Source organism: Serinus canaria, chromosome 3 (assembly GCF_022539315.1).
Source record: "Serinus canaria isolate serCan28SL12 chromosome 3, serCan2020, whole genome shotgun sequence".
NCBI lineage: Eukaryota > Metazoa > Chordata > Aves > Passeriformes > Fringillidae > Serinus > Serinus canaria.
Genome location: NC_066316.1, coordinates 106009637 through 106024201, shown reverse-complemented (window position 1 = coordinate 106024201; position 14565 = coordinate 106009637). Strand labels below are relative to the sequence as shown.

The following is a 14565-nucleotide window of genomic DNA, read 5'->3' as shown; positions in this document are numbered from 1 at the left end:
TCCACTTTATTAAAGCCAGAAGACTACACAAATACCCAAAATATTTCAAATATCTGTTTAATTGTGTAAATCCAGGAGGTAATGGTGAAAACTACTCTGTCTTCCAGCACCACTGTGCCACACACTCCTTAATTTAAGCATTAGTTAAGACCATTGCAAAGTGGAACTGGGACATGAACCTGCTTGAATAACCAAGTTCTCTGTGGTGTTCCCACCACCCCAGGGATCTGTAGCCAAATTAAGTCTTGCACTCTGCATCCCACAATGTTTGTAAAAAATGCTTTTCTGTTCACCTCCATCAAAAATGGCACATGTGTACATTTCCAAAACTGCCATGGAAACCCTGTGTTTCTCTTTCAAAAGAAAGAGGAAAGAAATTATTTAAAACAAAAATGGATGTCTTCTGGACCATCTTTCTACTGGGGAAATAAAGGACTTAGGGAAATACTCAAGCTTAACATGGGAATACAGAATTCCTAATCTGCTCCTGAGAAGTTATGAGAAGTTGGATGTCCAAGTGGAATTAGGAATCTGAACATCTATACAAGAATGTGCTGAGGGCACTGGAGGTAGCCTGGATGAATTAGCAGTTCATTTACCTGAAAGAGCATTGGCAGAAACCATCAACCAACTCACTAGAAGTTGAAGTAAAATGTGAAAACAACTTTACCAAATATGAAAGCTCTAATATAGACAGACAACAAGCAAGTTCCTGCTGAGAACATCATGACCTGTAATCTACTTACTGTGGTCAGTGCTTGGAAAAGGCAATGGAAAGTCAGATACCAAGCAACTCTTCCTGAGACAAACGGAGGCAGGTACCACATTAAAAAATAGGAGATTATTGTGAAGGGTGTACATGCCAGCACCCTGAGAAGAAAATTAACACACATCAATAATCTTAAAATAATGATAGCAAAGCACATTAAATTTTCCTGCTAGTAATCAATATAACACAATTTATGGGCAGTTTTTCTAACTGCAGTAATGTATGCTTTTAAATATCAAAATTTAGTGTGCATTAAATACACAGATTAATATAAAATATATTAATATTAATTTAAAATATATAAGTAACAGATTAATACTTTCATAAAGAGGAAAAACCCCAGTGAGTCTGAAAGAGAAGAGCTACATTTAAATTAATATCCCACTCAGAAGAGACATAATTTCTTTTCACATGCACTGTAACAGCACACCTATATTACCATTCCTTGGCACACGTCTCAGATTACACATTTATTAGAAAGACTCACTAAAAACTATAATCTGTCATCATGTCTTTGCATTCTCCAGAAATTTTTACATGAGTTTACTTATTATTAATATTCCCTCTTCTAATTTTAGTGCCTTTGGTTTTCCCCTGAACTTAGTGTCTTCACTGCTACTTCAAGCAAGTGTAAATATATTGGTACACTTAAAAACACTCAAAAAAGCAAAAGAGACAATGGACAGCCCGTTGTGAAAGCTCCTACACTGTGTCTAGTTGGGTAGATGATCATTTCCTCCATTTAACTCTTTATCACTTCAAACACAAAAAGATCATCTTCAGAGAGGAAGGTGGCTTAAAAAAAAAAGAACCACAGAAACTTATACTCCAGACATTGCCATTAACCAGCAATTAATGACATAGGTCTAAAACCTATTTCAGGCAAATAGCATTTGTCAAACTCCATGATACAAAACTGGTCAGATGCTATTATTTCCTAAAAGTCTGAGCTGCAGCATCAGGCCTGTCCTGCATTCTTGTAAATCAGGCACTGAACAATGTATTTAGATGACCAAGATCCTGACAAAAAATTTCCAAACACATAAAAGAGAAAACAGATTAATCCCTTCACAACAGCACTACTGACATTGGGGGTCAGCTGATTATTTTGCAATCATGAACTGAAAACCTGGAACACAAAAGAGCAAGTGGGTAAATAGTTTAGTAAAACAATGGCTTTCCCACACTGCTCTTTGGGATGGACAGCATCACTGGGAGCTGAACATTTACCAGGAAAGTGCCAGGTTCTGGTATTCTCTGCCCCTCTGGTCCCCAGCCCACAGTTCACCCAGAGCAATGGAAAACATAAACAAGGGTAAAATCCTAGCACATCTCAGGGAATCTACCTTCCTCTCCAAAAGCATGAGCTCTTCCAGATGGTGTCCAGGCAGAGGCATCACACTAAATATCTTCACAGCCACTTTTTCATGCAACTGTTTGGCAACAACCCTCTTGGTATTGTTCTCTCCTTTCCCACATTTTCCTTTCCTCTCTAATGCCAGGGAGTTTTCAAAGCCTTGCTGGAGTGGCTGAATATCTGATTGTCAGCTATTATTTCTTTTGACAAAATGTTTGACCAGTATTTCAAGTCAATGTCTGCTTCTGCCTTTTAAAGCCATTAAAGAAGTGATTGATGACTTTGTGTTATATTGATATTGAGGACAGTATTAAGGGATAGTTAAAAATTCACCTCCCTTACTAAGGTTCTTGCTTTGCTGGCAAGCTTTTTTGACTGAAAAAATCCATTGCTTCATTCTAGATTGTTAAGAAGTCAGAAAAAAATCAAAATGCTAAAGTATTTTTAAGCTAAGGGAAGAGACTTTTTTTGCTTTAAAAAAAAAAAGAAAAAGAAAAAGGAAGGAAAAAAAAAAAAAGGACTGACTCTCAAAGTCTGGGAACAGAATTTCCATGAAAATATTAGTGTTACCAAAAACACCCAGACAAAATCCTCCTGTAAAGAAAGCAGCTGTTTGATGAAAGGTGGTGTTAGATAAGCATTTTTCCTGTAAGAGGTCCAGGATGTGCTGGAGCTGGTTTACAGTGAAAAGGGCTGATAAGTTCATGCTGGTGCTAGGACAGCATGAACTTATGCACTTCTTACACACTTCTCTTGTAAGTGTGTAAGAGAGAGAGCTAAAGAGCAAGAGAACCAGCTAAAAAACTGTGCTCATTTTCCCTGAAATTTCAACTTCCTTGCTCTTTACTCTTTACACATTTACTCTTAGATTTTTGTTGTAAATCAAGTTTGTGTGTTATAGCAATTAAAAATTTGCAATTAATTTAAAATATCTTACAATACATCCATATAATGTATGAGATAAAATGGTGAATGACTCCCTATTTCACAAAGTAGTCAATCTCCTCTTGGCTTCCAGAATACTAAAAACCAACAAACACATGCCCTGTGGCATAGATGAGTTCCTCTAGCATGGCCCAATCTTTTCCAATTTTTTTTGCTTCACACCTGTCAATCTCATTCCCATATGGGCAACATCCATTGTTCTAACCTCTCCTCAGAGCACATGGACAGCATGTGCACATGGGTAAGGTGTCACAGCGAAACATCACACACTTCCTTCACAAAAAAATCAAAACATTGCAGCATCTCACTCATTGTAAGAGTCATGGTGATTTTTAATGAACTTTTCTGACTATGGGATGTAAGAGAAGCAGGACTCTGATGAGTGGTAAGAACCTCACCCAGCGCCATGGCAGTGCTGGCTGCTGAGCCCTTTGGTGCCATGGTGTCACATCTATTCCACATCCATGCACACATCTGTTCAACAGCTGTGCATGCATCCTTCCCTGAACTGAAAGCTCCTGGAAGGTTGATTGTGATATATGAAGGCACTCTAGGACATGAGTAGAAATATGTTCCAACTTTGTGAAAGAGTGAAGTCAAACTAAACAAATCTAGACAAAGATGAAAATTCAACCACAGATTTAAGAAAGTTTTAGAACTCCGCTTCCAGTTTTGTTAAAAATAGTCTCTTGGCTTTATTTGTTTGTGTCTCCAGTGGTAGACAATCTCTTCTGTGTTTTCATGGGTGAACAAGTTTAAGATGACATGGCAATTTTTAGTTTTTATTTTATATATGTGGAATGAATACAATCCCTGAGACTAACTCAGTGAGGTGGCTATATGATCACAACACTCAATATTCACATAAATATGTAAATATATGTATACATTTATACTTACCAGGGCATGAGCCGACCAATTTTTGTCCATCTACTTTTGCTAATAAAAAAGCCAGCAACAGGATCAGTAACTGCACCTGAGGCTTTGCCAATGAACAGCACCAAAGAGGCATGAAATGGTGTAATCTGAAAGAAGACAGAATACAGTAAACAAGAGCCATTGTTTCACAATACAATGAAACAGCATAAAGCAACTTTCCAGCAAAAAACACCTCAGTGTTTTAAAGAATAATGATAGCTCATTTACAAAACACGAATGCTGCTGTCATAGAAATTCCTATTGGTTACCCATAGCAAACAAATGAGACATTGAGAGTGGTGCTGTGAATTAAGGGATCAAAGGGGAAAAATGCAAGGAAGGGAACATTTAGACTGTGTATGGGATGAGGAAAATTAATCAAATAGCAAAGTCCTTATTTTAGTCATACAATCTGACAGAGTCCCTCTGTAATTATCCTCTTGCTTTCCCCCCACACATCTCCATCTCCCCATATCTTTATCTTGACCTGATGTAAAAAACGGTAGAGGGGATGTTTACATGCAGCAATGTTTTTTCCTCTCCTGAGGTTAGCAACAAGGCTGCCAACTGATGGCATGTGGCTGAGGAAGAGGTTGTTGCACAACAGATTTTATTCACCTGGGACCGAGCAGTGACAAGTGAATTGCGTAAGGCACATCTGTTCAAATCAAAGTTGCCAGCACATGTCCATCACCTCTCACTTTAAAAATGTTCATGGATTACATAAGGATAAAATGGCCAAGTAGAAAAACCTTTGAAATTAACCCAGGTGGACCATACTTTAGTGCCTGTATAGAAATGCAGTTTATCCCAGGCAAGGCAGTTATTTTTTTATGTGTATCTGTACAGAGCTTAGGAATTCCCATCACACAATGGTTAAAAAAGGTGGGTTCTCTTCCAAGTGCTCTGTTCATGTCACTGCAACTATAGTCCTGAAAAAAAAGTCATTGAAACCTTTATAAATGTGAATGCTCCTCACATCAGTTATTGAGAGAAGCTGCTGAAAGAGCCTCTGTGGTTTAAACAGCAAGAGCAGACACAAGGTCCCTTCATCTCTGTACTTCAACATAGCAGTGCTCCAAAGGCCTGGAAAGTGAAGCTGATGCAACACCAAGCTTGAGCAGGTACCCCCTGCTTTCCTGCAAAGGCTGCTGTCTCCCAGGCAGCAGCACCAGGAATGCAGCTGGTGCAGGTGCCCTGCCTGCAGAATTTGCTGTAGGTGTTTTTCAGAGGTGAAAGAAAGAAGCAGTGATCTCTGAATGTCCTGGATGACCAGCAGAAAAGGCAGGTGCTACTGACTTCCAACATCACACCCATCACATTTTAATCCAAATTAGGTGAAATTGCAGTGGCAGCCAATGTTCCTGTCACCACCAGCTCCAAGACACACACTCCACCCCAGAGAGTTTGTGAACAGGGAAGGATTGGGAATGGCAGTGTCATTCCAATAACAACAGTGGCTCTCCATTCCACTGCTGTGTGGTGAGATGAAGCTGGGATGAGCACTGGACTGTGTCCCATCTTCTTGCTGATCCACCTGAGCTGGCTTGTGCCCTCCTATAGCCACCAAAGAGTGGCAAGCAGCCCACCAGCCCTGAGACTCCTCGTGGGGGCTGCACCAGGACTGCCCACTAGGGTCACTACTGCTCCTCAAGAGACAGGGCAGCCAAAATAAGCACAAAATAGCAGTCAGAAAGATACAGGGGTTGAAATACTGCAGTTATGAGGGGGACAAGAACAAAAAACTACAAATTAGGTGAGTTCCAGATTTGTACTTTGTTCAAACATTTTGTGGAAGAAAGCTTTGAGGAAAAAGCAAAATCTCTTTCGTGTTAGGAGTGGATTCTGTATGGTTACCCTGTCTTCATCATTGGTATGGGCTTATACATCCCTTGGCTGCATTTTCTTATCTCCTAAATCTAGACAGTGTCTGTCAGCACCAATGCCAGAAACTTCTCAGTGTTCATAAAATCCAAGATAAAATATGCTAAATTCACCCATCTCGAAAGGAATAAGACCAGGATCCTTTTATCAGAGAATCTTGGTGTCCTCTAGCAATTTGACTCAAGGATCCCATAAAATCTGGAGTTCCATTTACATCTGTAGTCTATACAGGTAACTTAGATGGAACAAGGAATTCAAATTGAAAAGCTGGAAGTTACAGAAAATTAATAGAAAATACAATTTTCTTAGAAAAAGGCCAGATTATGCATGAAAGATCACACTTGGTGACTTTCACATTCTCTCAAGAAGCTAAAACAATTCTGCTCTCTAAGTGGGCAAGAAATAAATCCAGGTAGTGACTATATAATTACATTCTCTCCCCTGAAAATATGTGGGAAAGAACACAGGATTTCAGGGCTATTTATCAGGCCTTGAAATAAATCCTGTCCCTGCAGGACTACTTCAGAGAACAAATTAAACCATCAGGGAACAAATAATTAAGCCCCTTAATGAAAGAGTAAGTATCTCACTACCAGTATTAAGCAAAATTATTTGGTTTCAGTAGAAGCTTGTTAATAAAATAAGTATTTTGATGTCACTTTTTTAGGTAGTGCCCAAAGATTCATGGATGGGATCCCAGCTTTCTGGATACTGCACACAAACACAGGAAGGAACAGTCCCTTGCTTTGAGAATTTTCAGTCTCTGTGACAAGCAAAGGATGGGGAAATTGCCATACTTCTAAGCACCCTGGGAGAGTCTTTCTCATTTAGTTCCTGCTTCATCATCTCCAATGGTTTGTACTGCCCTCCCTGATGTCAGTGGGCAACACCTTTAGTCAGAGCTGCTCCACCTCCCTGCTGCAGCCCCAAGCTCCTTTTTCCACCTCCAGCTCCTCAGATTCCACACCATCCACTCGACATCTTGGACACTGCTGTCCAAAACTGGCTCCTTTTCTACATCTTGTGACTTTGGTCTCAACAAGACACTCAAGATGATGTCAGCTGTACAACACACCTTACTGTGTTGAAAATTTTATCAAGTTACAAGTCAGCTTTTAATACCAGACTTTTACAGGAAAAACATAAAACCAAACTTCTGGACACCTCCAATCATAATATCCTGTCTTTAGGGAGAAAATGGTAATGATAGCTGACCCAGAACATCCTGGTTTTTCCAGAAAATAGGAGCAGTCATCAGTGCTGAAATCCCACCTATAATTTCAGAGCTGTTCACACAGTCCTTGCAATTTGGCCTCAATTCCCCAAAATCCTTTTTTTCTATCCTAGTACCTTGTTCTAGTTACCATGCATGCATACAAGAAAATCCAAAACATTAAAAATTGCTTATGGATTGATTTTCTTTGTGTCTCTGCTGTTCTGAAATCTAGCTGGAGCAGCTGAAAGTCAGATGAATGGGATGACTCCTAGCGCTTTGTTTCACCAGGTCTGCTTCTGCACCAGAGAGCCACAGACTGGAAGCAAAGAACTTTCAGGAAGGATAATTTGGCTTTATTTGCCACAAAATTACCTTAGACAAACAGAATAGAATTTGTGTGAAGTTATCACGGAATCACTGGGTTGGAAGAGACCTTTAGGATCATTGAGTCCAACCCAGCCCTAAGACTTCAACTAAACCATGGCTCTGAGTGCCATATCCAGTCCTTTTTTTAAATATATCCAGGGCTGGTGACTCCACCACCTCCCTAGGCAGGCCATTCCAGAACTTTATCACTGTTTCCATAAAAATCTTTTTCCTAATATCCAACCTATATTTCCCTTGGTGGAGCTTAAGACTGTGATGGCTACTGGTTACAATAGGAGTGGTTTTTAACCTAATGAGATTTCAAACCAAATGAACAAAACTTCACAAGCTCAGCATGGTGCTGTGAATGTTTTCAGATGTCTCCTATCTTACACTCTTTGACTCCTGACACTGAGAACTGATTTTCCTTGTGTCTGCAAGTGTGCGAGCTCTACAGCACCCAAAGTTCTAACAATGATCCCAAACTAAAAGTGAACAACAGACACCTCAAGACAGAAAGAAAACTAGGGGGAAAAAATTAATTCTGGGCAAGTTTATGCAGTTTCCAGGATGCTGAACAGCTAGAGGCAATGACAACCAGACAATTTAAAGTATTTATGGACTAATTTCCCTTTTATAATTCCAGGACGTGGCTGACAATATCAGAGTTGATTCTACAGTCTGCAAATGTTTCTTGTGCTACTTACATGGGCTATGTCTAGCAGGTAGATCTGCAGGAAGAAAGAAGCAGCACTCCCTGCCACTTGGTTTGGGGCTCCTCCTATGGCATAGCAGAGCTTGCTGCACATGGAGAGCCTGTAGCCCTGTGTGAGAGGAAGCAGAACAACCATGAGTAAACCAAGGTGAACAAGTTAAAAGCTACACAAGTGATAAGGTTAAAGTCTATAGTTAACACCACTTTAAGGTATTTGCTTCACAGCTATTCCACTAATAAATCCACATGCTCTCAACCCCTATCATCAACAGGCATTTGGATGCTCGTTACTTTGATTTTTAAAGGGTTTGTTCTCTAATTCAGCCCCTGAAAGCAGATTACAGTGTTCCCAAAAGTGAGCTGTGATGACCCTCACTTTTGGTTTACCTACCTTCCTCTCACAAGCCATTAAAAGGAAACAAGTCTACAAACAAGCAAGAAACAGCAGAGAAGTGCTACACTATTATTTGAGCTTAGTTTTGTCTTTGAATGCTTAATTCATACTTTTAAAGGTTGAAAACTTTTAGAAATATTTTTAGCTTAAAAAAATATTTCTTTTATTAACCTTTTAGATAATAATAATTGATAAATACACTCATACCACAGTAATTAGACAACATTCACAGAAAGTTCCACAGATCAAACAGATCCTAAAAATTTGTGCTTTGTTTCTTCCTTTGTCACAAAATACTGGTGTGACACTGGCAAAATCACTTGACTTTGCATATTTTTCTTTTGACTTGACTTTTCTATATCTTTGTGAAAAATGCCCACAATTGCCCACAATTGCCCACAATCATATGGTAAGTAATTTTGGGCCCAAGATTTATTTAGAAAATCACTCCAAGTGTATTTAAAACATCCTGCAAAACTGTGCTCTCTCATTTGTCATTCGATGTTGGAAAAGTACCATAAACATGCAAGAGTATTCTCAAATAAAACAGGTAAATAAGATAAGTGTTGAAAATAAGGGTATACACCAGTAATTAAAATACAAAAATTGCACACTTTCTAATAGAGATTCTAATGAAGAACACAGGGGTTTTTCCCAACAGTAGAAGTCCAGGATACTGGAAAGCTTTTTTAAAAAATGTAAGATTTAATTTTATGCCATAAAATTCAAAATGAAGAAAGAAAGGGACTCTTTGTTATCTGTATTCCTTTCAGAGAGACACCACATCAAATAAAATTTTTAACTTTCAGGCTTTCAGTCCCTCTTTAAAATTTGCTGTCAACAGAAGCCAAGAAATAATGAAGAGGAGCAGCAATATTAATCCTGGGTCTGTCTTCTCTCTGAACTGACTACACAAGTCCTTAATTCTTATGTTAGATTGGGATAAAAATAGAGATATGGAAATGAAATCCACCACAATGATATTCTGACTCATTACCTAATTTCTGAACATTTTTCAATTTAATAACCCATCATCTTTACTCTGTAACATTTTTGAGAGGTTTTAGATTTCTAGTCAATGTCTTTCATCATCTAAACATTTTCCTTTGAACTGTTTTATCAAAGTGGGTGTGAACAAACAAGCACAAGTATCAGGACTCCTTCCTTTTTGTGTTTTCCCAGAAAAAGACAGGGTGGGATCTCATTACTACACCCAAGGAAAGTGGACACTGTCAGGGCATGAACTGCAAAATGTTATCACCATAGCAGGCCTCATTTTTCACTGCATTGGCAATTTTCTTCGCAGGGAAAAAAAAAAGATGAACAGTCACAAGACAGACTTCATAGCAACAATTATATAATTTAATTTGATAAGAGATTGCAAACAAAACAAACAGACTATGTATTTGCTGTCCAAAGTAACTCTTCATTTTCCATACATAAGTACTAATAAATATGAGCTTTACTAGACTTGTGGGCCCACAGAACTTGCTTGACTCATTGCCATCCCCTTCAGCTTTGCTCCAGGGGCTGTGTACTTTAAAACTTTGTCTCACTTTTTAATTTTTTAGTCAATCCATTTTTTAAGTATTATTTTTTAATCATTAAATTACTTTAAAAGTTTGCTTTCCCATGATACTTTCCCTCCTGATCTCCAAGCATTGGTAAGATGACTTTCAGCAGAAATCAAGAGATATAAACCACTACTATGCACATCCTCTATCTATTGCAACCTCAAAAATGGAAAAAACCTTCTGGGTCTGTAATGCTGCCTTCACACTCACTTTCATAGACTCACAGAATGGTTTGGGTTGGAGAGGATTTCTGAGGATTTTTCAATCCAACCCCTCTGCTATAGGCAGGGACACCTTCCTTGCTCTGAGCCCCATCCAGCCTGGCTGTGAACACTTCTAGGGATGGGGCAGCCACAGCTTCTCTGGTCAAGCTGTGCCAGGTCCACAACACCTTCACAGTGAAGAATTTCATCCTTATGTGCTCTTTTCCTTTGAAACCATTGCCCCTTGTCCTTTCAATAGCTAAGGCTGTGGTAAAACAGAAAAAACACATGCCTCTGTATAACATACGTGATTTCAAAATGTTTTTAGAAGATGAAGAATGTGAAGTTCTCAATAAATAATCTAATTAAAGCTGTTGTACACGAAATGTTCAATCAAAATCTAAACTTACAGGCTGCAGGTGGTACTCCTGTCTTTACAGCAGTTTCATGGTTAGAAAACTGACAATCTTAGTACATATTTTTTGAAGTCTCACTGCAATTCCACACACACCCAAAATGCTGCTCAGCTACTCTCTGAACCGTGCTCCCAGATCCCCTTGAAGCAAAGTTAATACTTTGGTCACAGCAGTAGTTAAGTTTTAATTAAATTTTGGTTATGAATGTTATTTTCAGAATAAAACAAGCTGTCAGATAGAAATGGCATACAGAGGTGTCCTGTCTGGTCACCCACAGAAACACAGGGAATCTGCAGTTCATGAGCCCCCTGGAAGGTAAGTTACATCCTGATCACTGTTCCATAGCTGTTCTCCTTTTATTTTGCCTAATTACTTTTGAAACTTGTTTGTACATTAAGCCATAAACACCACAGCAGTTCTGCATGGCAATGACACGTACTGTGAAAGGAAATGCCACTGTCACTGCAGATCTGCTGCCTGCTAATTTCATTGAGTGTCCCTGAGTTCTAGCTGCTGAGAAGCAATCCCTCAGACTCTACATTCTGGAGTGTCTTTCAAAAAGAAACAGCCCACAGCAGATTTCTGACTCTCCATGTTGATTTCATATGGTGATGACCACATTCTCTGCCCCAGTACCCAGTGGGGAGTGGCAAAATGAAGGTAGGACCCTGCACCAGTAAAGCTGAAACATTTCCTTCTCCCTAACTTCCTACAATTAAGGGCACAGAAGATGCACATGGCAGCTGTCTGCTGCAGGATCTACAGCAGCAAGTCCCCCAGCCTTGGCTGGGTTTGCACGATACCGCTGAGAGACGCTGACAGCAGCAGGATAACGCTGAGCAGGGCTGCGTGGCAGCAGCAGAGCTCTGGCTATCAGCAGCTCGCAGGGCTTCCCTCCAAGAGCTGGGTGTCCCTGCTGCATTGCTTCCTCAAAAAAACACAAAATGCTTGATTCCTGTGAAATCCAGTGAAAGCTTCTTCACCTGTGCAGGTTCATCAGCAAGCTGAAAGTGCTCCACAAATCATTAGAGACAGAAATGCATAGGTCAAATAAGGAATGAAACATAGAAGTGCTGTCAAAATTTTGTTTCAAGACCCCTGTGGCGTAATTGAACATCAACATCAAATTGCTTCTACAAGCTTTAGGAGAAATGTGAGATGATGGCATGAGAGGTAAGAGGACAGAAGGTCAAAGAAAGTTACAGTTATTTTGTTCTCAGATTAACTTGATAATTTCTCACTTATACACGCTCCCATCATATCAAATTTAATTGTGTTTCAAGGCAAACCAAGAAAGCATAATAGCTGAGAGATTGGATTTTGCTCCTTAAATAGAAAGCTTAAACGTTGTTGTGGAAAATTAATGCTTCTCCTACACTGTAGTTCCTTTATTTTTAATTCTCTTGAAAGTTAAAACCATACTTGTAAATTTTTCCTTCCCCAACAGAACAGAAATTGAATACAATATTTATAGCAGAACATCTTATTTGTACAGAAAGTGTTTCAGCTCAGTTAAAACAACTCAGCAACTGTGTTACAGGCATAGGGAGCAGCCGCAGAGTTTTGTCCTAAGCTATTCGTTATCAGTGGAGTCCAGAACTGAACCAACAAGTAATTTAAAAGCAGTAAGAACAGAGAGCAAAACCTGTGACTCAAAGATAAATGCTAGTCTAGGTTTATCTGAGAAACAATTAAATGTAGCTAGTGAGGAGCAGCTTTTGGGTCAGCTTTTCCTCCAACGTGGAATTAACACTGGTAATGTTTCTGTTTTGTGAGTGACCAAACAACTGCTTCTTGGAAGAACGAGTGTGGCAGCCACGGGTGGCATCTCAGGTCCCTCAAAGGGAGCATCTTGAGGACTGGTTTCAGGTTAGTGACATCAGCCCACCCTTGAATGGAAGAGAACAGGAGCAGGGCTTGTGTGCAGACACCTAGGAAAGGGAGTATGAGTAAGGTGGGATACAGTGGTGCTTTCTCAGGATACTCTTCCAGCTGCTGGCAACGCAGCTCTGAGGAACTCCGTGAGACAAGTGCATCTGTGCAACATCTGCAGACTTATGCCATGAATTCACCCAGATGCTTTCCAAACACAAAAATTCAAGCCCGAACAGGACGTGACAGGTGTCTGAGGAGCTCCATGGGCTGAATGCCCCCCAACATGCTGTGAAAGGCTTCCTCATCCGCTCTGTTTGGAAGCTGTCCCTTCCTAGTTTCACCTGGTGTTCCCTCAAGAGCCTTGGAATGGGGCAGTCCTCGCTCACCCTCACCTGCCTGCCGCTCCTCCCGCGGCGAGGGGCGAGTCTGAGCAGGCAGCGTGGGATACCCTCGCTCACACCGCAACACACCCCTGGAAACTGAGAGTTTCTGAGGCTCCGGGGGAAGCGAACCCCACCTGCCTCCCGCATCCCACCTGCCTCGGTCCGGGAGGCAGCCCTGGAGGGGACAGAGGTGGGAAGGGAAGGCCCTTTTCCCTGGCACCGCAGGGAAAACCGAGGGAATCCCGTGCGGCGCATTCCGGGGAAAGCGCCGGGGTTGCGGCGCTGCCTGGTGGGCGCAGGGGCGGCGGGAAGGGTCCAGGAGCTATTCCAGGAGCTATTCCAGGGACTCGCTGGGGCCCCGCACGAAGCCTCGCACAAACCTGGCCGGTCTCAGCGCGTCCGGGCTGCCCCGGCCCCGCCGAGTGCCCGCGACCCGCCCGCGGTGGAAGCGGAACGCCGGAGTGGCGGGACCCCGCTCTCGCCCAGGGCTATGTCCGAGGGGCTCCCCAAGCCCCCCGACCGCCGCCCTGCCCCTCGCAGCCCCTACCTCCTGCTCGCCCGCCGGGGAGTCCCTCGCAGCCCCCGCCATGGCACCGCGGACATCCCACCCCGAGCGACACCTGCGCGCCCGGGGCGGGGCGGCGGAGCCCAGGGACAGCGGGCGGTGTCCTCGCCGCCCTCTCCCAGCGCCCTGGAGGGGCGAAGGCGTCGGTGCTGCCCTCACGGCCAGGGACAGGGATCCCTCGCCCCACCGAGCCCCCACAGCCCGCGCCCTCGGACCCTCCGCGGGGAGAGGAGCGGGGCAGCTCCCGGTGGTCCCAGCTCCACAGCGTGCGGGGCTCAAAGACGAGGAACGGGGGTGGAGGGAGCCGGGGTTGTTTTCATCCAGCCCCAAAACGCCTCCTCTGTTCCTTGACGAGATGCGCGGTTTCCCGATGTGCAGGGATGTAGAACCACACCGGACAGAACGCAGTCAGCGGGACGGACCTCACACAACAGCTGCCCTTGAGCCGGGAGACGCTGCCGGGACAGCGGCTCCTAATTCTGCCTTTAGGGTGGATAGAGATGGTCAGGGGCTGCCCAGGGAGGCGGTGGAGGCAGCGGCCCTGGAGCTGCTGAAGAAAAGACTGAATGTGGCACTCGGTGCCATGGTCCGGTTCACAAGGTGGTGATCGGCCCTAAGTCGGACGCGATGATCTCAGAGATCTTTTGCAACTTCATTGATTCTGTGATTCTGCTGCCCCGAGCCAACACTTATCTAGGATACACGAGTTCACCACCACCCTGCCCCTGGGAAAGTGCTCTTGCACGCATGCCCTGCATCAGAGAAAATACAAATTGCATTTTGACGTATGAATCCCTTCAACAGTGAGGTAGCCTGAGAGAAGAGGGTTTAACCAAGCCAACAGGACTTGTGACCTGCTTCTCTTGGGGAGATGATGACTAATCAATCTCTACACCCAGGGCTTTTTGGTGTGACTGATTTGAAGGGCTCTGCTCCTGACAGGGGTCACCTGGTGGCTACTGGGCAGGCATTGCAAACCACGCCA

General features: G+C 42.5%; 1 protein-coding gene across 2 annotated transcripts in view; it reads right to left on the bottom strand.

The window, feature by feature from the left end:
• The window catches only part of MFSD2B (MFSD2 lysolipid transporter B, sphingolipid), a 46025-nt gene extending 31629 nt beyond the window's left edge, over window positions 1-14396 (bottom strand). Inside the window, exons 1-4 of one of the 2 annotated variants that reach the window (XM_050972492.1) lie at window positions 13563-14396; window positions 8163-8279; window positions 3972-4096; window positions 747-870 (exon numbers count right to left, since the gene is read on the bottom strand). In XM_050972492.1, the coding sequence (XP_050828449.1) occupies window positions 747-870; window positions 3972-4096; window positions 8163-8279; window positions 13563-13604 (408 nt within the window). In that variant the 5' untranslated portion in view covers window positions 13605-14396. The remainder of the gene's footprint in view (window positions 1-746; window positions 871-3971; window positions 4097-8162; window positions 8280-13562) is intronic. The other variant, XM_009095693.4, reaches the window with a different exon arrangement.
• Between the last annotated feature and the right edge of the window lie 169 nt (window positions 14397-14565).